We start from the raw sequence: 23,410 nt of genomic DNA, 5'->3' as shown, positions 1-23,410 counted from the left end.
TCCCATCGCCCCCAAAACCCTCTGAGACGCCCGGGGTGGGGGGAGCCGTGGGGGTACAGCTCCGAGTTTTATTGAAGTGGGGTGGACAGGAAAAGAAATAATAATAAAAATAATAATAAAAGCAGCGAGGTGGGTTCTGGGGGAGGGGTAGGGGTGTGTGTACACAGCCAGCTGCGTGGGGGGCTCAGGATTTGGGGACCCCCCGCTCCCGGAGGTAGAGGTCACGGATTTCGGCCAGGCTGCGACTGAGCATACCCAGTGCCTGGGCGATGCTGCGCAGCACCGCCGTGGTCTCCCGACAGCTCTCGGCGTACTCCCGGCGGAACGCCTGCATCTCCTGCACCAGCCGCTCATGAGACTGCACCAGGCTGAGCTGGGGGCACTCGGGGGTCCCGTCCAGCCCCGCCGGCCCGGGGGGCCCCGCCTCCCCCGCGCTGCAGTGACTGAGCTGTTCGGCCTCCTGCTCCAACAGCAGACTCGGGAAGTCGGAGCCCAGCGATTCCTGCTGCCCGCTCAGATCGCCGAGGGAGAGTTCGGAGGGTGAGGGGCGAGGCGGGTTCCGGCTCCAGCCCTCGCACAGCTCGCCGGGCGGGCAGATGCCGCTGCGGGGCAGCCGGCAGTCTGAGCCGCGGCCGGGAATGCCGTCAGCAGCGGGGCTGTGGAAGGGCTCAGTCTTCACCTCCACAGGCTCCTCCTTCACCGGCTCCTCCTTGGCTCCTGTGGGAGGCACGGGGAGCACAGGGCATCTGCAGGAATCTCCCGTGTCCCCAGTGCCCCAAGGACCAAGTGACAGACTCTCTTGTCTCCATCCCTGTGCTCCCACATCCCCTCTCCTGCACCCAGTCCTGGTTCCATCTATACATATCTCCACAGTCCCGTGTCCCTCATGATGGTTTGACCCTATCCCATGTCCCTTGTCCCTCCCCTGTTCCCAGTACTCCCATACCCCTTTCCTTAATGTGGTGGCTCCATGTGCCTGCATGGTCCTGGCACCCCCATGCCCTTGTCCTAACCCACACATATCTCTGTCCTGAATGCGGTGTCTCTATGTCCCTGTTTATGTCCCACTTCTCACCCCACTAACCCCCACGGCCCTGTTTTGGTCCCAGTACTGGCACGTTCCTTATCTGTGTGCTGGTCCTGCCCCATACCACAGTCGCAATCCCACCATGTCTTTGCCCTGTTCCCAGCCCCTTCTTATCCCTATCCAGGTCCCAGTATCCCCCTTTTGTCCTTTGTCCTTTGGTCCCTGTCATAATCCTAGTCACCCATATCCTTGTCCTGATCCTGGTACCCTTATGTCCTGGTCCCCATCTCCTATGTCCCTGTCCTGATGCTCCCACATCCCTGTCACCTGTGTCCCTGTCCCAATACCTCATGTTCCTATCCCTTTGCCCTGACTCTATGTTCTCTCTGTGTTCCTGTCCCATTGTTCCTGCCCCAGTCCCCCATGCACCTGTCCTGGTTCCAGCGATCTGTTCCAGTCTCACTTCTCTTGCATCCCACTCCCAGTCCCCCATGTCTGTGTCCTGGACCCCCACATCCTGGTCACAGTATCCCCACATCACTATTGTGGTCTCCTGCATCCTGATCCCCTCACATCCTGGTCCTGTGTCCCCATTCCTCCCACCCTCTCCCAATCCCGGTGGCCCTGAGTCTGTGTTTTGGTTTCCCATGTCCATGTCCCGGTCCTGCACATCCTGGTCCTGGCGCTTGTCTCTCTTGACCCTTTTCCTCCATATATCTGTCCTGGTCCCAGTGTCCCCACGTCCCTGTTGCTTGTCTCCACTTCCTATACCCATTTCTCCATGTCCCGTTCCACCTCATCCGAGGCCCCTTTTTGGTCCCCCATGTCCCATCCCGTTCCCCCAGCAAGTCCCTGCCCCTGTCTCCCATGTCTGTATCCCGCTTCTTCATGTCCCTGTCGCAGCACACACCTGTCCCAGTCCCAGCGCCCGTGTCTGTGCGCCGGTCCCCAGCATCCCCGTGACCCTGCCCCGTTCTCCCGTGTGCTGGTTCCGGTCCTGCTCCCCCGTGCCCGTGTCCCGGTTCTCCATGTCCGTGTCTGCACTGTTCGGTCCCTGCCCGGTCCCCGCTCCCGCAGTCTCACCGTGCAGCGCGGAGCCCTGGGCGCTGCGCATCGCAGGATCGGTTCCGCCGGCGCCGCGGGGACCCCAGGCGGGGACGGGGGCGGGCCCCGGGTCGGGCTCGGCCGCGCCGTTCCCGCTGCTCCCGTTATTCCCGGTGCTCCCGTTCCTGGCGGCGGCCCTGCCGGCCGGGCCCTGCCGCTCCAGCCGGTGCCGGCTGATCTTGTCCCCGGCGCGGCGGCGCAGCCCCCGCCAGCGATTCTTCACCTCGCCGATGTCGCGCTGGTGGCGGCCGGCGGCGTTCACTTTGTGCGTGATCCGCCACCAGATCTTCTGCTTCTCGTACGCGTTGACGGTACCGGCGGCGGCGCCGAACAGCAGCGGCTCGTACCGGAGCACTTCGCTCATCAGCACCTCAAGCTCCTGCAGCGTGAAGTTCGGCTTCCGCTTCAGCAGCCCCCGCCGCGCCCCGCCGCCGCCCGCCGCCGCCATGCTCCCCGCCGCCGCCGCCGCCTCATGCCGCCGCCCCGCCGCCCATCGCCGCCGCCGTGTGCCCTGCGCCGGCTCCCCGGTACGGAGCGGGGCAGCGGAGCCGGACACCCCCGACAGCCCCGCCGGGCGCTGCCGCTGCCGGGGCCGGGCCGGACCGGAAGGGCCGGGGCTGCTCCGCGCCCCCCAGCGGCCCCGCCGCGCGTTGCGCCGGTAACGGCGGCCCCGGTGCGTTAACGGCGCCCCCTGCCGGACCCCGCGCCCTCCCCCTCGGGAGCTCCGGCCAGCCCCGGTGAGCTCCGGTCAGCCCCGGTCAGCCCCGGTCAGCCCCGGCCAGCCCCGGTCAGCCCCGGTCAGCTCCGGTCAGCTCCGGCCAGCCCCGGTGAGCTCCGGCCAGCTCCGGTCAGCTCCGGCCAGCCCCGGTCAGCCCCGGTCAGCTCCGGTCATCCCCGGTCAGCCCCGGTCAGCCCCGGTCAGCTCCGGTCAGCTCCGGTCAGCCCCGGCCAGCCCCGGCCAGCCCCGGTCAGCCCCGGTCAGCCCCGGTCAGCTCCGGTCAGCCCCGGTCAGCTCCGGCCAGCCCCGGTCAGCCCCGGTCAGCCCCGGTCATCCCCGGTCAGCCCCGGTCAGCTCCGGTCAGCTCCGGTCAGCCCCGGTCAGCCCCGGCCAGCCCCGGTCAGCCCCGGTCAGCTCCGGCCAGCCCCGGCCAGCCCCGGTCAGCTCCGGTCAGCTCCGGTCAGCCCCGGCCAGCCCCGGTCAGCCCCGGTCAGCTCCGGTCAGCTCCGGTCAGCCCCGGTCAGCTCCGGTCAGCTCCGGTCAGCCCCGGTCAGCCCCGGTCAGCCCCGGTCAGCTCCGGTCAGCTCCGGTCAGCTCCGGTCAGCCCCGGTCAGCTCCGGTCAGCTCCGGTCAGCCCCGGTCAGCTCCGGTCAGCCCCGGTCAGCTCCGGTCAGCTCCGGTCAGCTCCGCTCCCCGTGGTTTTAGGTGGCACCGCCGGGGTTCGGGTGACGCCCCTGGTGCTCTGACCCCGGGACCGGTCGGATGCTCGGTGTGCGATGTGCCAGCGGCCCCGCGGTGCCCGGTCGGGGTCCCGCGTTAGCAGCAGTACGGGGCAGGAGTACGGGGCCGAGGGCCGGGAGGACCCCCCAGTATCGATATCGCTCCTCCCAGTGGGGTCACGGCGCTGCGCGGCCTCAAAAATGCCCCCCAGACCGGCGTTTCACCGGTACCGGGAGCCGCTCCCAGCCACGCTCGTGGGCGTCTGGGGACGGGGGGAGCCCCCAGGGACACCCGGCTGCTGCTGCACCCCCAAAACGGCCCCGGCCCCGTGGTGCCAGGGGTGAGAGCACTTCTGGGGCTCCACCCGGGGAGTTGGGGTGACCCTGGGGCGACCCTGGGAGTTGGGGTGCCCAGTTTTGGGGTCACCCAGGGGTTTTAGGGTGACCCTGAGGCACTCAGTTCTGTATTACCTTGGAGTTTGGAGTGACCCTGGGCCAGTCTCAGGATGCCCAGTTGTGGGTGAATCCAGAGTGTTGGGGTGTCTTCATGACTCTGGGTGCCTGGTTGTCTGTGTCCAGCAGCAGCAGCAGGGTGCCCCATCTGGGGGTCTGGGTGCCCCATTTGGGGGGGTTTTGGTTGGGTGGGTGACCAGGGACACCCAAGTTGGGGTGTCTAGGTAGTTCCAGGGTGCCCAGTTCAGGGTGGGCTGTGGGTGTGGGAGTGGGAAGAGCTGCCCTGGCTGAAGTTGCTGAGTCCATTCCCAGAGACCCCCTGCATCCCCATCTGGGGTCAGGGGCTGTGGAGTTGTCCAGAGGCATAGGAAGCGTTGGGTGAGCTTTATTGCTGATGCAGTGGCCGCAGACATACAAATCGTGATCAAGGTGTCACGACAGGAAGGATGGGGAGGGAGGGTGGGCATCACATGACCCCAAAACCCACTGCACCCCTTGAGCTGGTGCTTTCCCTACTCTCTCTAAGGTGGATTTCAGTTCCATGCTCTGAGGGCTCTGGGGGTCCCTCCACAGTGCTGTGGGTGCGTACAAGATGCCCCGAGCTCCTGGCTCCAGCCTGGCTCCCCATGTCCCACCACTTCCATGCCCCCTCTCTCCCTGGCTGCTCCTTTCTTCCACCCTCCCATTCCTCCTGATGTCAAGCTTGAACCCCCGACTCTGCAGCCACTGCTGCGCCTGAATCCCAAAACTCTGCTGGCCACCCAGACACCTTGTGGTGATGTGATGATGGTCTGGGTGTCCCCTGCTCCACCCCAGGGCTGGGGGTACTCCTGCTCACCCCAGGCTGGACCCTGGATAGAGGGTGTCAAACCCTTTCCTTATGCTCTGACAGGGGATTTCCATAAGGATCAGCTCTGCAGACCCCTGCTCTTTTCTTGGCATCTCCAGCGGGGCACGGTGCTGGTAGAAGAGCGAGCTTGAAGGCTTCACAACCATCAAAAAATAAATACAACCTCCATCTTGTCCTGCTGGGCCTGGCCTGTCCTCTGTGTCCCAGAGAGATCCCTGCTCCTTGGCGTCGATCACTGCAGGTTCCAAAGGGCTTGTCATGGAAACAGTCATGAGAAAGGTGAGAGTCTGGGGGTCTGCCATGGGCTGCAGGGAAAAAGTCCTCCTGCTCCCTACTGCAGCAGCTTCGGCAACTCCACCTGCAGGGAAGGACACCCCATTACTGGGAGAGCAAAGGGAGGGACTGCAGGAATGTCCCTGACGTGGTGCAGGGACATCCAGGGCAGGGTTAGATGGGATACTGGGGAGAAATTCCTCCCTGTGAAGGTGGTGAGGCTCTGGCACAGGCTGCCCAGAGAAACTGGGGCTGCCCCATCCCTGGCAGTGTTCAAGGCCAGGCTGGATGAGGCTTGGGGCAATGTGGGATAGTGGAAGGTGTCCCTGCCCATGAAAGGAAAGATGATCTCTAAGGTCTCTTCCAGCCCAAACCACTCAATGACGTCTTTCTCTTGGCCAGGCTGGTTGTCCCCACACTCCAGCCTATGGACAGCCCAGCAGAGACATAAACCACCTGGAGTGTGCGAGAGGTTTCAATGCTCCATGCTGGGACCAGCATTAGGCCCTTTTGTTCCAGCAGTTTTTACTGCATGGGGTACGTACACGACATTGTGCTGCCCAAGGGTGAATTTATGGCCTCCGGTATTAGGAGGACAGTTGCTGCCACAGCTTTTAAGCATCCAGGCCACCCTTGGCTTACATTGTCTAGCTGTTTTGAGAAGTAGGCCACACCCCTCTGCTGGTCCCCAGGGTGCTGTGTCAGTACCCCCAGAACAACATTCAGTCGCTTATATGTAAAGAGTTCAAAAGGCTTAGTCAAATCTGGCAGTCCCAGAGCTGGGGCTGACATGAAGGAATGTTTCAGCTGCTTAAATGCAGATGAAGCCTCTCCAGACATCCTGGGCTCAGCCACAACAAGATAATAAGAACCCAGTGAGTTATAACTTATGGATGGCTTCTTCCTTGTGTCCCAAGCCCTGGATCCTGGTGGATCTGCCCAACACAGGAGCTCTGCCAAGGGATGGACCTGCTGGCCTTGCTCTGCAGGGATGGTATTAAAGGATGGATCTTCCTTCCCCATGTGCTTGGCAAAGGGATGGATCTGCCCCTCTGCAGGGGTTTGGAGCATGGACACCCCACTCCAGAGAAGGACACTGCCAGAGTGACAATGGCTATGACCTCAGCCCCCAGCCCCCAGCCCCACCTTGTGCATGGGCCCCACCTGGCCCTGCACTTGCCTTCTTGAGCTGTTTGAGGTTGCTGGAGCGAATGGCTGCCAGGAGCTGGTCCCGAGAGTTCTTCTCCTGCACTGGCAGCGCCCGGTCTCCCAACTTTCTCTGCGTGGCTGGCGAGAGCGAGTTCTTCAGGTTCTCATTGATCATCAGTGGTGGGGCGAGCGGAGGAGGAGGTGGGGGTGGTATAGCGGGTTCCCCCCCTTTCTTGGGAGAGCTTTTGGGGGAAGCCTTGGGAGATGGCTGCGGGGATGCCTTGGGGGACCCCTTCAACAGTGGTCCAGGCTTGGGCACCTCCAGGAGGACTTTCTTCTCGCCCTGTTCCTGTGCCAGTTTCTGCTCCTGGAGGCGTTTCTGCCTCTGCCTGTCCATGTTTCGGCTCAGCAGGTTGGTGACGGTCATGCGAGGCCCAGCCAGCTCAAAGTGGTAGCCCAGCTTCAAGAGCGTGGTGTTCTCCTTTAGGAGCTTGGCAATCTCCATCTCTGTCTTTCCCCCACAGATGTGCCGCTGGTTGTGGAAACGTAGCTCTGTCAGCGTGTTGTTCTGCAACAGTGCCCGGAAAATGGCCAGGATACCCTTGCCAGTGATGTGGTTGGAGTCTAAGTTGATGCTTGTCAGCACCTTGTTGGACTTGAGCATTATGGCAATGGCAAAGGCCACATGGTCATCAGCACGGGTGTTAGCCAGGGCAAACACCTTGACCACAGTGTTGAACTCCAGGGCCTCGGTGAAGCGCACCAGGGTCTCGTTGTTGATGCAGTCAGAGTTGTTCACGTTGACCTCGGTCACCTCAGCATCATTGTTCTTCACCTTCTCGATGAGCTCGTCAAAGATGCTGGAGGCTTCGTCGTCCTTGGCTTGATCTGCAGAGCTGCTGGAGGAAGGCTTGGAAGGGCTGCTTCCTGCTCCTGCCTTGGCCTCCTGTTTCTCCTCCACCTTTTCTGCCTTTTCTGCTTCTGCCTGGGATTTGTCCTTCTCATCTGCCTTGGATTTTTTCAGAGCTGAAGCCTTTTCCTCTTCTTTTTTATCATTTTCTTTCTTACCTTCCCCTCTAATGTCTTTTTCTGCATGTTTCTTTGATTCTGAACTCTTCTCCTTTTCATCTTTCCCTGTGTCCTTTGATGCTGAATCTTCTTCTTGCTTTTTTTCCTTCTCTGTCTCCTCCTTTGCTGCTGAGACTTTCTCTTCATCCTTTTTATCCTTCCCTGCATCCTTCTTTTTAAAATATGAGCTGTTATCTTCCTCCTTTTTATCCTTCCCTGCATCCTTCTTCAACTCTGAGCTCTTCTCTTCCTCCTTTTTTTCCTTCCCTGTGTCCTTCCTCAACACTGAACCCTTCTCTTCCTCCTTCTTGTCCTTCCCCATAAGCTTTTTCTCCATGGCCTTGACTTTATCATTCATAGCTTTGTTCTCTTTGCTCTTGGTCTCAGTCTCATCTTTACCTTTCAGGTCTGTTTTCTGAACACTTTCTTCCTTTTTAGAGTCTTTCCCCACTTTAGTATCTCGTTTCTGGGCCAGGTCTTTGGAAGGAGATTCCTTTCCTTTTTCGTCTTGATTTTTGTCTCCCTTATTCTTGCTCAACCTGCTTTCCTAGGGAGAGAAAAACACCTAGGAATTACAGAAACAGGTGCCTTTGACCTACAGACTTGCCGCCCCAGTCTCACTGTCACAGACCTCTGTCACATGGGAACATCCTGCAGCCTGTGGCTGGCCTTTGGAAGGATGCTTGGCCCAGCCAAGGTCCCAGCTCTAGGGAAGGGTTCAGCATCTCAGTGCCTTGAATGTAGGCAGAGCCTACAGGACCCAGGTGTGATGAGGTCCTGCTGCAACTCTCCAAGGCATCTCTGCTCTCCTTCTGCCTCCAGCCCCCTCCCAAAGGGCTCTGGAGGTCTGCAGGACACCCTCGCCAAAAGGCCATAAACTAATAAGTTGTAGGAAGCACCTTCCTCATACCCCCTATAAGTTACCATTTTAAAATAATTTTTCTAACTAGAGATGGATGCAGTGCCTGTCTCCCTGTGAGCCCCAGGTGCTTCCCCACCTTTCCTGAATGGTTTCCAGCTGGATGCTTGGCGGCTTTTCACAGTCTGTAGCCCAACATTCTCCGCACTGTCCTGAATGTGTATGCAAGCAGGGAAGTGCCCACAGAAGTGTCCCCAGTGACACTGCTGACCCAGCAGTCACTCCAACCCTGGGCCCTGTAAAACCATTCTCCTTTCAATAGAAGTTTGCATTTTTGAGCAGAAAACCAAGGAAATGGGAGCATGGCATTTATTGCTTTCTAATGCACGAGGCTCTCCCAGCACATCTGCTCCCAGTGTCCAAAGAATCATAAGAAGCAAGGGCTTAACTTGGAGAGTCTGGGGGAAGGTCAGAAAGAAGATTTGGTCATTTTTAAAAGCACCTGACCCTTGCCCTCGATACAGCCTGTCCTGGGCATTGCTGCTGGCCACAGCCAGCTCCAGCAGCTGGACACAGCCAATGCCTCATTGCAGCCTTCAGCCAAGGCTGAGGGGCTGGGAGGAGTCTCCATCAGAATTGGAACCACCTTTGATATGGTTCCCATCCTTCCCTCTAAACTGCTGGAGGGCAGAGTTAGAGGGGATATAGAGAAGAAATTCTTCCCTGTAAGGGTGGAGAGGCCCTGGCACAGGTTTCCCAGAGAAGCTGTGGCTGTCCCATCCATGGAAGTGTTTAAGGCCAGGCAGGACAGGGCTTGGAGCAGCCTGGGATAGTGGAAGGTGTCCCTGCACATGGCAGGGGGTGGAATGGGATGAGCTTTAAGGTTTCTTCCAACCCAAACTAGTCTGGGACTCCATGACATGAAACACATCCATTCCCAAGGGAGAGGAGCCAATGCTTCAGGTGGTTGAAGGCAGATAAATTTGACACTGGGACCAAGTTTGCTGCACAGTGGAGGATCCTACCAAAAATTTCACATCAAGGTTTGGCAATTTAAATGTCCTTCTCCCTCCTTCACAGCTAGGGAACACACAGGTCCTCACCACTGGCCTGGTGCATCATCTTTGCTGGGGAGATTTTAGAACTCCAGGGAAAGGAGGAAGGAAGATGCCTCTGGCAGATACATCTGTAATGCCTTTACAATCTGCCTGGACCTTCTCATGATTATGACAGCACTGTGGCTTCACCTACTGCCTGGAACCCCCAAATCTGAATCCTGACACCTCAGTCTGCAGTCAGGCTGGCCTCCTCCTCTTCATCCCGTGGCTCCATGGTGTCCATTCTGGGGCAGCATGAGGCTGAGCTTTCCCCACGGGCAGTACTGCCAGCCCTCAGGGACAGATTTTTGTGGAAAGAACTGGCTGTGCATGGGCAGCCCTGGGGACTGTTTGTACCTGGTGTATAAACAGATGCCATCAGGGATGAGAGAGCTGTTTATTTAGTTAAGAGATTTCTTGGCTCCCTGGCACAGGGACAGGGACAGGAAGGCTCATGCCAGACCTCTACAGAGCCTGGCCTGGCGTCCACACAACCCCCACTGCTGTCACCCCAGGGACCAGGGATGTGGCTACCAGAGGTGTCCTAGGTGCTGCAGGAAGCAGGTGATGCCACCTCCTCTGGCACTGAGCTGGGGCTCCTTCTCACCAAGCCGTGGCCTGTTCCCAGCACCAGGATGGTGCACAGATGCCCAGTGACATCCTGAACAGCTCAGTGGAGGACGAACCCTGGCAGGAGGACTGTGGGATGAGGACACTGGTGTTCCCCTCCTGGTACCCAACAGGGCCTCTCCAAGGTGTTTGGGAGTGCCCAGGTTGCAGGTTCCTGTGAGAAGGGACATTTATCCTCCTAAGGGCTCTGCAACCCTTTGGTGACCGCAGGCTGAGTACCCCTGGGGTCAGAGCCAGCACCCTCATCTCCACAACAACTGCTCCAAAAATCATTCTCCTTCCCAGCCCAAGCTCACCCAGCCTAACACTGGGGAACTCTGAGTCTCCCCTGAGCACCCTGGCCACATCCAAGACCAAGAGGAGCAAAGGCTTTGGCCAGAGATGAGCAGATCTTGAAGAAAGGAAGAAAAACCCTGGTAAGAATGACCAGCAACCTCTCCCATGCTTGGAGAAGGCAATGCTTTACTCCAAGCAAATGAAACTGGAGGGAAATAAAATCCATGGCAAATCCCTGCTTGGGAAAGCTGCTGCAGCATATGCTGGAAATGTCCTGTTATCTGGTTAAAGCTTCCATCCATGGATGTGTGGCTGCATGTCCACATGCTGCGGCATGGGGCAGGTTTGTGGGAGGAGAGACATGGAGCCAGAGAACGGGATGTGGGAAAAGAGCTGGGGGAAAAGGAATCAGGAGAGGGAGCTGGGAGAAGTCAGGGAAAAGAAGATGGAGCAAAAGGAGCCAGCTGTGGCACCAGGCGTGGGAACAAGGGAGTGCAACAGATATGCAGTGACCATCACGGATGTTTCTGCCACTGTGGGTAGCATTTGTGGGATCATTTGCATCCAGCAAATTTGGGATGCATCCGAAGGATCCTATCTAAGAGTTGCAGGTTACTGGAAGAAGTGCTGGATGGCTGCAGAGTGTGAGAGGGATTCAAGTTGCTTCATCTCCTGCGGAGCTGCCTTGGGAAAGCCCTTGGCAAGTGCCCAGCTCCAGTGGCAGCAGAGGGGGAAGAATCAGAGGAAAAAATATTCAGGCAAGAAACTAGATCTGTGTTTCTAAAACCAAGGGTCACTGTGGCCCATCTCCATCCCTTGCTGGAACCTGGGGACATCTCCAAAGCAGGTCTGCTCCGGGTCCTGCCTGAGGCCACATGTGTGCCCAGGAGGGAACATGTCCTTGTCCCCTCCTGCCTTTCCACCATTCCTGGGCTCTTGGTGTGTCTCACTGGCCCAGCCCATGCTGCAGGTGCCAGCCTCAGGTGTCAAAAGCCCACCACTGGTCATAATGCCAAAGTCCTTACCTCCAGGCTGGAAGTGCAACTGCAAGAGGAGCTTTGTGGCAGGGCTGTGTGGCAGGGGTGGAGAAGAGGAAAGAGAAAAGCACCTTTCCCCTGCTTTCAAACATCTGGCTCTCCCTGTGGCCACCAGCACATCTTCTCCTGCAGCCCAGGGCCAGCTGTCCCCTCTTCATGGCCATCCCGAGTTCTACCTGCTCACTCCTCTCTGCCCATTGGCATATTTACCTTGGGTACCTGGAAACCAGTGCTGCTGCACCCCCTCTGTGCCATTCCCTCCGTCACAAGCATATTTATTAGGGGAATATTTTTACACAGCATGTCAGACCTTTAAAAATAAGCCTAATGAAAACAGCCTGGTAGTCGGTTGATTAATCACCAGTGTTTTGATGAACTGAAATGCCTTCCCGTTTCCTCTAAATAGACTAAAATGAGCATTGCCATGGCTTGTTAGCATTTGTAACCCTCAAACCCACTCAGATGTTGCCTTAAAAGGCAAAGGAGACTGGGAACTTCTTGCCTGGAATCCAAGCACTCGCTCCAGCACTGAGCAAGGGATGGGGCTGGGGACAGAGCTGGGGATGGGGAGGGTGAATCTGTTGGTGGAGTGAGGGTCTCACTTCCTGCACCAAAAGCTCCACAGCTCATTTTGGTGTAGAAAATTGCTGGTTTAATGGTAGTTATTGATCTGTCTGTTTGTTCAGCAGGTGGAATGTGGGCATAGCCACCCTGCTGTGCCCACAGCAGATTTCCAAGGGAAAGGGGAACGGGGAGGGGAGGGGAGGAGGTGTTACTCAGGGATTCACTATACCCAAGATTAGGGAAGGGGCACTTGGTGGCCCAGCAGATGCTGTTAAATCAGTCCCTGGCAAAGGGGACATATGGAAATATGTTTGCAGAAGTTTAGTCTTTGGAAGGAGCCAACTTTCCTCATCCTGCAGTTATTTTCAGAGGTATGTCCTGGGAAGAGTCCCTCATGGTCCCACCATGGCAGGGTGTGCTTGGCTCAGCCGAAGAACAAGATGTGAGGATGGAATCTTGGGAGAATGAGCAGCTCTGTGCTGGCTCCAGGGAGAAGTACCCCAGTGGGGTTCAAGGAGGGCTTGGCTGAAAGGGGAAAGCCAGAAGGCCCCCAAGGTCAGAAGGGCATGTAGCTTCTGGAGTAAGTCCTGAAGAGGCTACAGAAATGCTCTGAGGGCTGGAGCCCCTCTGATCTGGACACAGACTGGGAGAGGTGGGGATGTCCAGCCTGGAGAAAAGAAGGCTCCAAGGAGATCTTAGAGCCCTTCCAGTGCCCAAAGGGGCTCCAGGAGAGCTGGAGAGGGACATGGGATAAGGCATGGAGAAAAGGACAAGGAGCAATGGCTTCCCACTGCTAGAGGGCAGGGTTAGATGGGATATTGGGAAGGAATTCCTCCCTGTGAAGGTGCTGAGGCCCTGGCATAGGTTGCTCAGAGAAGCTGTGGCTGTCCCATCCATGGAAGTGTCCAAGGCCAGGTTGGACAGGGCTTGGAGCAGCCTGGGATAATGGAAGGTGTCTGTGCACATGGCATGGCTGGAATTGGATGATCTTTAAGGTCCCTTCCCACCCAGACCATTTCATCATTCAAGAATCCAGGAGGCTCCTCTGTGCAGGTGACTGCTGGAACACAAATCATGCTGTGGTTTCCATGAGGAAAGGGGCCTGTCAACAAAAGATCTCAGGCCAAACATGCACTTGCAGCTCCTGTGAAAGTGGCTCCAGGAAAAGTGAACTCAACTGAACCTGCAGCCATGACACTGGCTTGGTCTCTAATGTCACCTGCAGCTCTAGGGGCCTCTGGAAGCTGAGTATGAGACATCATCCTGTGATGATATGAGAACCTCAGGAGCGTGACAGGGGAAACCCGAGCCAGGATCAGGTCTATCCAAATCACCCATACTGCTGGCAAATCCAGGGTCAGCTCCAAGCTGGCTGATGATGGTTTCTGCATGTGCACTGGAGCCCACCATGACCCTTCTCTGGGGACCCACAGCCTCCCTCCTTTCCAGCAGCTCCTCTGGCAGGGCCATGCTGGCTGCCTGGCACATGGATTTGGCCACCAACAAAGACTGTCCCCCCAGAACCGTGCTCCTTGCAAAGCAACCACAACCCCTCCAGAGTGGCACACTGGGGAATAATGCCCAGGTCAAGGGGCTGTTCCTCCCTCCCAGCCTCTGCTGGGACAATAAATTCCTCCTGCAGGCTATGGGACATTTTCCAGTTCACCTCTTGGAATGGCATGGCTTAGATAACAGCAGCACTACTCCATTGGTTCTACACAAATCCTGAGTGGCTTTTGGAGGTGGAAAAATAAGGAAGTGGGGAAGCTCAGAGATTAGGGGAGACGTCTGAGACACAGACAGACAATTCACCAGAATCTCTTGGTCAGCTGCATGGGTCCCAGATCAGACCCAGGTGAGGGAAGGAAACTGGGCTGAGTTACTTGAAGGAGCAGGTTTAGGGATAATTACGGATCCATGACTAACAAGCCAATCTGCTTTCACTACCTGGAGGGTTTCAGTCTGTCCTACATACACTGCCAAGCCTTATAAACTCTCCAGAGCCACCATAAAACTCTGGAATTGAATCCACAGCTCTAACTTTGGGCATCACCCTCTGGAGACACCTGCCTACCTGCCAGAATCTGAGGACCTCCATGTTCCCTCTGTCCCACCCACCTATCCCAAATCCCAGCCAGAACCCATGAGTGAGTCACCAGCATCCCTCCACCCCTCAAGTGTGACCCTGGGGCTGAGGAGGCTGAGCACAAGCCCTGTGAGAGCTCCCTGGGGACAGGAATGTGCTCCAAGGCTGTCCCACTGCATGGAGAGGACAGGCCGTTGAGGTGGCTGGGGACAAAGGCAGGGGGTTTGCAGGTTGTTTGATGTTCCTGGTATTTGGGCATCTGCTCCTGGAGAGGGTTGCTAGAGTCAAGCCAAACCACAACAAGCTGCCCAAGCCCTTTTCCTCCATTCCTCATCCAGTTTTGAGTAACCTAGGGACAATTCAGAGCCAAGGACATTCCCAGAAAAATGCTATGTCCTGGGAGCTGCTGAACCTGGATTGCCAGAGACCAGAGCAGAGAAAGCACGACTGCAAGGCTTCTGCTGACCCTGGGATGCCCTGGACAACCCTCCTGCTCCCAACTGAGAGCAAATACCACGGAAAGGTTTGTGGGAGACCCTGCTCACATCCCCAGGGCTCCTTGAGAGGATCAGGCAGCAAAGAGTTTCTTTTGGCACTTTTGGACCCTTTTGGCATGAAGGAAGGTTGAAAGGACCTCAGCTTCCAGCACTGGGATGCACATGAACCCTGGCCATGCTCAGTGTGCTAAATCCCAGAGAGAAGTGAGCAACTCCCTGCCCTGTCCCACCTCACATATTATCCTGTCATTTTAATGAGGAACTGAGCTTTTCCCTTTCTTTTCTGCCCAGACCTCTCTGACCCCAAATATCACTGTTTCAGGCCAATGTTTTTTAAAAATCCCCTTTCTGAGATGCAGAGCTGTTCTCCAGAGACTGGGCAGCTTCTGGCCCTGATTTTGCTTCTTTTTTTTCCCCTGAATTAAAGCTGATAAATGTTTTGACTTTGTTTCCTTTAACAGAAGAGCTCCAGCCCTTCCACGGAGACACACAGCCATTTTACAGCTGTAAAGCCACTGGATACTCTGCAGACGGAAAATTATTCTCCTCTAACAAAATCAGGTTTTAGAAATCCAGGTATTTCTCTTCTATTTGTTGTATTCCCAGCCCTTCTCCTGGCACTGCCATAGCTAAACTGGATATTCCCAATAAGAGACCTTCTCCCTGCTTGTCTCCTCTTCATCTGGGATTGAAAATGGCAGGGAATACCAGTGATTTAACGCTACAAACAGCTCTGGGCTGGATTTCTACCCAGTGCACTTTGTGAGAAGCCCACAAAAAGCATTTATCAGATTTTTAGGAACAGGAGAAGTGCAATTCAGCTCTAGGGAGTCTTAATCCTATCTCCAGCCTCTGTGTCATAAGGGCTGGATGTTCAAGGAGCAGGACCTGCTCCCAGCCTCCTGGAAACATATGGACATGTCTCCAGGCCCCTTTCTGGTGCAGGTATCCAATGGATCCCATCCAGCAGCCCATGAGACCATCATAGACACCCCTTGGCAGTGGGCACCTGGAAGATGATTCACCTTGAAGCAGGTGAGATGAGCCAAGCTCCAGGTGCCTACCTGGAAAATCAGACCAGTTTTGCTGGTCATTGGTTTGCTGGCCATTCCCTTAAATAGTTTGTAGGAAACAGGAGTACCAGCTCCTCAGCCTCTGGCACCACATGGGAGCTGCACCCAAGGACAGAGCACTTAGTGGGCACAGAGCTGGGCATGCCAGGGGTCACCATCTCTGGTTCTTTGGAGCTGAGGAATTCCCTGTAAGGAAGCAAATGGCAAATCACTCTCCTTGGCAGAGGCTTCCATGGCTGTGCAGGTGCTCATTCCTGTGCCAGGCATGTCCAACATATGCCATGGTGCCTCTGTCAGGAGGAGGGACCCCTTAGAGCCCTCTGCAGAATGCAGCATAAATCTTGACCCAAATGCTGTGTGTAAGCCATGGTCAAGAGGCTGCACATGACACTTCTATGACCTGGGCTGGCGCCTCTCCAGTTGTATTTCAGGAAATCACAGAATAATGGAATCACTATGATTGGAAAAGCTCTCTAAGACCATCAAGTCCAACCATTCCCCCAGCACTGCCATATTCACCACTAACCCATGTCCCCAAGAGCCACATCCACACATCTCTTAAATTCCTCCAGGGATGGTCCTTCTCTGCCCTAGACAGCTCATGCTAGTGCTTTACAATCCTTTCCATGCAGGAAATTTTCCCCAATATCCAACCTGAACCTCCCCTGGCACAGCTTGAGGCCATTTCCTCCTGTCCTGTCCCTGTTCCCTGGGAGCAGAGCCTGATCCCCACCTGGCTGTCCCCTCCTGTCAGGGAGTTGTGCAGAGCCATAAGGTACCCCCTGAGCCTCCTTTTCTCCAGGCTGAGCCCCCCCAGCTCCTTCAGCCACTCCTGGGGCTCTCCAGACCCTTCCTCAGCTCTGCTCCCTTCTCTGGACATGTTCCAGCCCCTCAATGACTTTCTTGTCCTGAGCAGCCCAAAACTCCTCCCGTGATTCAAGATGTGACACCAGCAGTGCCAGCACAGAGGATGGGCACTGCCCTGGTCCTGCTGCCACACCATGGCTGGGACAGGCTCTTGTTGTTTCCACAGTTCCAGTTCCTTCTGTTTTTATCCCTGTTTGCTCCACATTCTGGGAAGAGGAAAGGACAAAGCAGGACTCTTGACCCTCCATGGTGTGTCTGTCCCCAGCCATCCTGCCAGCCACATCTTGACTTCAAAACATGCTCCCTGACACTGAGATCCTCTTGCTCCATCCTGCCATGATTCCTACACAGCAAAGGGTGGGATGGAGCAATATGACTGGTTAAACCCAGTATCCTGCTGGGAGCTGAGTCACTGAGATGGTTTTAGCACACAAACTATGGCAGTGCTGCGAAAGAGAGGGACACATAACGGACCCAGCTCTTCTCCTCTTCCATGTCTATTTACATAAACACATATTAAACCTCCTGGGAAGCTCAGCCCATATAAGCTAAACACCTCTATGAATTTATCTGCATCCCAGTTGTACTTCATGTAAGTATAGAATCCATATTTTTGCTCTTCTTTTTTTTTTCTTTCCCAATTGACTAGGAATCCATGGGTTTTTTTTCCCCTGCTCATGCCCTTAATGGACCATGAATCTCCTAGACTTGTGTGTGCCTTTGGTGTGAGCTCTGCGTCACTGGGAACACTTTGTGCTGCAACTTGCCCTGGTCACAAAAGGAAAAACAAGGAAAGCAAAGCTTCTTCCCCCAAAGGCATCACAAAAACACCAATCCAGCTGGGAAGGTCTTTCTCACACCATTTTTTTAGGAATGCAGCTCAGAGATGCCTGTGTTCTTGCTTCACATTTTTCAGCTGTTCTCCACACAGATCCAGATCCTTCTGGGAGCTGTCACAGGATTGTTCTTGCTTCTATATTCACCTTGGAGGGTCATTTTATCATCTGCTGCAGGTAACAGCTCCAGCTTCTGCTGCTATTCCCTCTTGTGACTTTTTCAGAAACTCAGAATGAAACACCAGAGCACAGACAACAGTTTTCATTTCTGAGCAATGAAAGAGATCTCCTGGACTTCACAGAATTACAGGGAAGCCTTCATGAGACAAAAATACAGGGACCATCTGCACTGAGCACATCTGGCCCTGGCTGTGCACACCCAGCTCTGGCTGTGCAAAGCTGCCATGGCATCCCACCCCCTGTTCAGAGTCTCCTCCTCCAGGAGGCTGGGCCCTGGGCTTCCATGGAAGGATACACCCATGACATGAGTATCTTCATAAAAGATTTGGTTTGTGGCCCTGGATTTACTCCCCTCCATAAGCAGGAAAATGCTCCCTCATGCAATTTCCCTGCACTTCCCAGCTATCCATGCTTGAAGCTGCGTGAAATCAAATCAAAACAAGCCCTGTTGGGAGGCAGGACTGGGAACGCTGATGGGATCGGGACATCCATGTGTCCTCCCCTTACAGGTGAACTTCAAAGAGCATTTGGACAACTCTCTGAGGCACATGGTGGGTGGGATTTTGGGGTTGTCCTGTGCAGGGCTAGGAGCTGGACTCAGTTATCCTTGTGGGTCCCTTCCAACCCAGGATATTCCATGATTCTGTGAGCTGAGGGAAGGAGGCTTGATCCGTTCCTAGGGAAGAGGGTGATGCTGGAGAAGGGAAAGCACAAGGAGGGGCTGCCTCTGCCATCAGCTGCTTGGTGTTTTGGGAGCCACCAGGGTGCTGTGGTGAGGCTGGGTAAGAGTCCAAGGAAAGCAAAGAACTGCTGCAGGTGGATTTTTTGGAATTCTTTGAAAAGTAAAACCTCCTGTTGTGGACTTGGCAACTGCTAAGGAGAACTCATCCACCAAAGCACCAGTCCATGGCACGTGTGGTTCACCTGGAGATCCTTCCCATGAGATAGCTCTTCTCAATGAGGTCCCATCTGGCAGAGGTTCCCTGAGAGTGATTAGGGCTGACGAAATGCCAGTGAGAAAGATCATGGAATTATAGAATTGTTACGCTTGGAAGGGACCTTAAAGATCACCATGGAAGAGACCCCATGGATGTGGTGTTCTCAGGAAGGGTATAACTGTGTTCTCTGCACAGACATGTGGTTTTTATAGATGTCACCAGCAACAGAGGAACTGGACCAGCTCCCACAGACACCATCTACTCTCACAGCTCAGCTCCCAGAGAAACCCATCCCATAGGGACAGCTGCACAGAGCCCCTGTGCCCTGCCACACTCAGCTTCTCCTCTTCTGGACAGAAATCCCAGGCATGATACAAGGATTTCAAGTGACAGCAAGTCATTTGTACCCCAGGCAACTCATGGAGTCCTAGACTGGTTTTGGTAGTAAGGGACCTTCAAGATCACCCTGTTCCACCCCCTGCCATGGGCAGGGACACCTTCCACTATCCCAGGTTGCTCCAAGCCCTGCCCAACCTGGTCTTAAACACTTCCAGGCATGGGGCAGCCACAGCTTCTCTGGGCAGCCCCTACCAGGGACTCTCCACCCTCACAGGGAGGAATGTCTTCCCAATATCCCATCTAAACCTTCCCTCTGGCACTTTAATACCACAGTATCAACTTTGCAGCATGTCTCCAACTGGAATTTCTCTCATTACGTCTTTGCCTGTGACAGTAGAGAGCCATGAGCCAATAGAAATCATCTCTTCATTTATCTACTCATGAATATTCATTTAATTCCAGCTCCTGTGATGCAAGGACCTTGTTGAGTGCATCCAGAGAGGGGCACTGGTCCAAGCCCCACACTTCAGCTGGGTTATACTTCCACTCATTAGCAAGACAAAATTAAGATTAATTTATTACTCCATGACCAGGATGGGAATTTGGCTGCCCAGTGTGGAAAGGTTGGGGCAAAGCTCACATCTATTTTGGGCTGTTTATAATCTGCTTCCTAGTTACCCTAGTTTGCCCTTTTCATCACTAAGAAGATGTGTTATTATGTAGTTAACAATATTTCTAAATATACCAACTTCTCCCAATATTTAAGTGGAAATGGAGGTGCCTGGAGACACAGTCCAAGAACAGGGAAATGACTGCAAGGACAGTGAGATGGGCAGAAACTCAATCTTTCCTTTCAAAATACCTTATTTTGCACTTTGGAGGAATTCCTGCCTATCCCAGCTAACACACAATGTCCCACAACAGAGATTCCCATCAGGAGGCATGGAAGAACAGCAGGGAGGATATCACAAGGACATGGGACTTCTAAAGCAAGTCCAGAAGAGGCCACAGAGATGCTCTGAGGGCTGGAGCCCCTCCGATCTGGACATGGACTGGGAGAGCTGGGGCTGTCCAGCCTGGAGAGCAGAAGGCTCTGAGGAGACCTTAGAGCCTAAAGGGGCTCCAAAAAAGCTGGAGAGAGACTTGGGACAAGGGCCTGGAGTGACAGGCAAGACAAGGGGGAATGGCTTCCCACTACCAGAGGGCATGGTCAGATGGCATGGTGGAAGGAATTCTTCCCTGTGAGGGTGGTAAGGCTCTGGCTCAGGTTGCCCAGAGAAGCTGTGGCTGCCCCATCCCTGGAAGTGTCTAAGGCCAGGTTAGACAGGGCTTGAAGCAACCTGGGATAATGGAAGGTGTCTGTGTCCAAGTCAGGACTGGAATGGGATGACCTTTAAGGTCTCTTTCCCACCCAAACCATACCACGATTCCAAGAACTGCGGACAAACAAACTCTGGAGTTCAAGGACAAGAATCTGCCCTCCTGTTCCTCCCTACTGAAGGGATATCACAAACACAGTGCCTGGCATTCCTAATTTAAGGCATCTTGAGAAACCTTTGCATGCCAGAAGCAGATGAGTGAGTGGGGCAGGGGTCAGGAGTTGGGGGGAGAAGCACAGGCACAAGGTCAGGGAAGTATTGGAAGGTAATTCCAGTGGGAATTACCTGTGAACATCTAGAAGATGTATGTGTCTGTGATGTCTCTTCAGAAGATGTCCCTGGATCCTTCTCTTCTCCAGGCTGGACACCCCCAGCTCTCCCAGTCTGTCTCCAGATCAGAGGAGGTCCAGCCTTCAGGGCTTCTCTGTGACCTCCTCTGGATTTGGTTCAGAATACTGGGAGCTGTTGATGGAGAGGGGCTGGGATGGACATGTATGGGGTGATGCCTGCACACCCTGGGGGAATGCCAACCCCGTGGGAGTGCAGCCACCATGCCTGTGCTGAGTGGCACAACATGAAATCTGCTGACACATGAGAAGGATTTGTCATCAGAGACCTCAGAGCTCTGAGCAGCTGGGAGAGAGCTCAGCACCTGCCTGGGGTGCTCTGGATGGCTCCACGTTCTCATTCCATCCTACAACAAAACAGGGGCTTCCTGCCTGGGGCTTCCTCAGAGAGAGGGGACCACTGGTTTCCTGCACTGTTTTTTGTGACTGCTCCTGTGGTCTGGTGATCCATCCCATCCCATCCCACCCCACCCCATCCCATCCCATCCCACCCCACCCCATCCCATCCCATGGCCCCATGGTAGAGCACAGCCCTACTCCACCACCAGCATGATCTGATGTGCCAACACTGCAAGCTGGCATTTTCTAGGTGTTAATCCCAGATCCTAAAAATGGCAGGGAGGAAGGGGTGTAGGATATACTTTTTTCTTGGCTTCCAGGGATTGAAATAGAAGAAGAAAGTCAGTTCTGCTCTGTCCAGTTACTGCAATGCAATCAAACTGGGCCACTTTCACTGACAAACTTGATCTGTCACCAATTTGCTTTGTGGCCTGAAGCTCCTGAACTCAGAGAGCAGCAGGAGCTTTTCCAGGACCCACATGCTGATCTCCCCTCCAGCCAGAGCCCTGTACCCTCTCCCAGGTGTAAGGAGGTGTCTCTCCTCCCTGGGCCATCCCTTTTCACATCCCAAGTCCTCTGCCACTGCACACACACTCTCAGGCATTTCCAAACAACATTATATTTAACCAGGCAATTTCTCAGGTCTCTTTTTAACAAAACTCACAGATTTCCTCCCTTCCTCCTGGTCATGGACACTTCCCTATGCCAATTCCCAATAAAACTCTCATGTTCCAACAGTTAATACTGAAACAGCAACACAAGTGATATCAAACCCAAGTGTCCCCCTCCAAAAACAGCAGACTTTTCAGGGTCACCTCTTGGGGTCACCTGCAAAACAATGGTCACTGGGATGACTGGTTCCACATAATAGCATTTCCCTCTCCAGGCAGATTTGTCCTGTAGAACCTGCACTTCCTCACCACAGGGAAATCTTCCACTGGTGAGGAAATCGAGGCAGAGCCCTTGTGGTGAGGGGCACAGCACTCACTGTCCTCCAGCCCATTCCAAGCACCACATACAGAAGGTGAAAACTGTTCCTTATCCTCAGAGCCAGGCTGCCCAGGACAGGGGTGGGGAGGAACAATTTCATTCCCACTTCTCACAATATTTAGAAGGGAATAAGGGTGCCTAGGCCATAGTCAGGAGAGGACCCTCCTCTATAAACTCCATAAATGTCCAGAAAGAGAAATTTCCAAGTGCTCTGGTGTAGTTATAGATTGATCTTCCAGCTGGAACAGCCAGGGTACAGCTGGGTAACCTGGAATAGATCTGGAATCAGAGCCAGAGCAGAGGGGTAGCCACATAGCACTTGGCTCTGCTTGTGCTGCCAGCACTCCCCAGCCCTGCTCCGGCACAGCAGATGCAAATCCTGCCTGCGACATGAAACCAGGCCATGACCACATGGATCAGCTGCTGAAGAGTCACTGTCTTTCACTTTCTGGCTCAGCCTGCCATGAAAAACTAGGGAAACCAGATACTTCCCAGGCTTCCAAGCACAAAGCACATACCTAATATTCTTAGTGTAGAGGTTAATAAATGTTACAGAAAGGAACACTGGCTCACACTAAGGCACAACACAAAAAGAGGAGAAGGACTGACATGAAGCTCTTGAGCTCCAAGCAAACTCTTGCCAGGTACAGAGAGGAAGAGAAATGTACCCAAATCAAAGTAAAAGCAGGAATTTTAAGAGAACAATAAATGCAAAACAAACATCATGGGGCAAAACCTGCTCCTCAACGTGATTTCCACAGAGCAGCATACATTTTTATTCCACAAGAACTAGAGACTGTTTAATCTTTTGCATAATAAGAACTGAAAGGACCAAGAGTCCGGAGATCTCCAAAGGAGGGGAAAAAAAAAAAACCAAAGAAGAAAAAACGCAGCCCATGGGATCGCTGTCACTGCACCAGCCCCTCCAGCAGCCTCCTGGGAATCCGAGCTCCACTCCCAGCCCTGCCCAGGGACGTTAGAGCAGGAGCAGGGAGAAAATTCCTGGCACCAGCACAGGTTTTGGCCTTGCTAGTAACACCGGGATTTTATGAGACACCCTGTTCCCTCCCGGAGTGCCTGGACCAGCTGCCTGGTCTCTCCGGAACAGCTATTCCTCCTCAGCAAGTGCACGCCTTTCTCGGGTTTTCAGTTTTCTATCTCATCCCTCACTCCTCCCGGGGGACAGCGGGGATTGAGGTGCGTTCCCACCTCTCCCGCAGCAGCACTTGGGGGATGTCACTTACGTCTACCGAGTGCTCCCGCTGCAGGAGCCTCCTGGTGTCCTTGTCGTGGTGGTTGAGCGTCGTGTCACAGTTTTGTGGGCCAGGTGAGGGGTTTTCTGATTGGTTTGTCTGACTGCGGTCCACAGGGATGCTCCCGTCCGCATCCACCACATCCAGCTCCTTTTCCAGCTCCTCCATCTCCTCTGGAGACAAAGTAGACAATAAATTGTCTATATCTGGATCTTCACTAACTTGTCGCCGGTATTTGGCCACTTTGGACATCTTGGCTCGCTGGCGAGACACGGTGGCGGTTGTGTGGTACCCAAAGTAGGAGAAAAAAACAAGCCGAAGCTCCAAAGCTGCTTCCCGAGCGGCAGCAGGTGATGAAGTGTTAAACCTCAGCAGCTCTCCAGCCCGGGATACGGTGGTTATCCAGAGGAGACACCCCTCGGTCCAAGAGTTGGCCAATAACAGGATCCAGTGGCGGTTCGG

At 54.7% G+C, this 23,410-nt stretch overlaps 3 protein-coding genes across 3 annotated transcripts; 1 reads left to right on the top strand and 2 right to left on the bottom strand.

Moving 5' to 3' along the window:
- Positions 1-36: 36 nt before the first annotated feature.
- On the bottom strand, positions 37-2,873 carry LOC131587775 (collagen alpha-1(I) chain-like). The gene is made up of 2 exons (XM_058856005.1): positions 2,111-2,873; positions 37-717 (listed from the first exon to the last, which is right to left on the bottom strand). Exons 1-2 carry the CDS (start codon positions 2,577-2,579, stop codon positions 185-187), a joined length of 1,002 nt encoding a protein of 333 aa, XP_058711988.1. The 5' UTR covers positions 2,580-2,873; the 3' UTR covers positions 37-184.
- Positions 2,604-3,595, top strand: LOC131587586 (basic salivary proline-rich protein 1-like). The gene is made up of 3 exons (XM_058855587.1): positions 2,604-2,789; positions 2,854-3,508; positions 3,555-3,595. Exons 1-3 carry the CDS (start codon positions 2,604-2,606, stop codon positions 3,593-3,595), a joined length of 882 nt encoding a protein of 293 aa, XP_058711570.1.
- On the bottom strand, positions 3,546-23,410 carry LMOD1 (leiomodin 1). Its single transcript, XM_058856047.1, has 3 exons — positions 22,940-23,410; positions 6,325-7,908; positions 3,546-5,229 (listed from the first exon to the last, which is right to left on the bottom strand). Exons 1-3 carry the CDS (start codon positions 23,198-23,200, stop codon positions 5,203-5,205), a joined length of 1,872 nt encoding a protein of 623 aa, XP_058712030.1. The 5' UTR covers positions 23,201-23,410; the 3' UTR covers positions 3,546-5,202.

This window comes from Poecile atricapillus, chromosome 23 (assembly GCF_030490865.1).
Source record: "Poecile atricapillus isolate bPoeAtr1 chromosome 23, bPoeAtr1.hap1, whole genome shotgun sequence".
NCBI classification, from domain to species: domain Eukaryota; kingdom Metazoa; phylum Chordata; class Aves; order Passeriformes; family Paridae; genus Poecile; species Poecile atricapillus.
This window is presented reverse-complemented; position numbering and strand designations above follow the sequence as displayed.

Bases quoted from the DNA above. Each gene is read 5' to 3' on its own strand.
- LOC131587775 (XM_058856005.1), bottom strand. From the start codon at position 2,579: ATGGCGGCGGCGGGCGGCGGCGGGGCGCGGCGGGGGCTGCTGAAGCGG. The intron at 718-2,110 runs GTGAGACTGCGG...TGCCTCCCACAG, and splicing joins CCAGGGCTCCGCGCTGCACG to GAGCCAAGGAGGAGCCGGTG.
- LOC131587586 (XM_058855587.1), top strand. From the start codon at position 2,604: ATGCCGCCGCCCCGCCGCCCATCGCCGCCGCCGTGTGCCCTGCGCCGG. The intron at 2,790-2,853 runs GTAACGGCGGCC...CCCCCTCGGGAG, and splicing joins CCCCGCCGCGCGTTGCGCCG to CTCCGGCCAGCCCCGGTGAG. The intron at 3,509-3,554 runs GTCAGCTCCGGT...CCGTGGTTTTAG, and splicing joins GTCAGCTCCGGTCAGCCCCG to GTGGCACCGCCGGGGTTCGG.
- LMOD1 (XM_058856047.1), bottom strand. From the start codon at position 23,200: ATGTCCAAAGTGGCCAAATACCGGCGACAAGTTAGTGAAGATCCAGAT. The intron at 7,909-22,939 runs GTAAGTGACATC...TTCTCTCCCTAG, and splicing joins AGCGGGAGCACTCGGTAGAC to GAAAGCAGGTTGAGCAAGAA. The intron at 5,230-6,324 runs GCAAGTGCAGGG...CCTTCCCTGCAG, and splicing joins ACCTCAAACAGCTCAAGAAG to GTGGAGTTGCCGAAGCTGCT.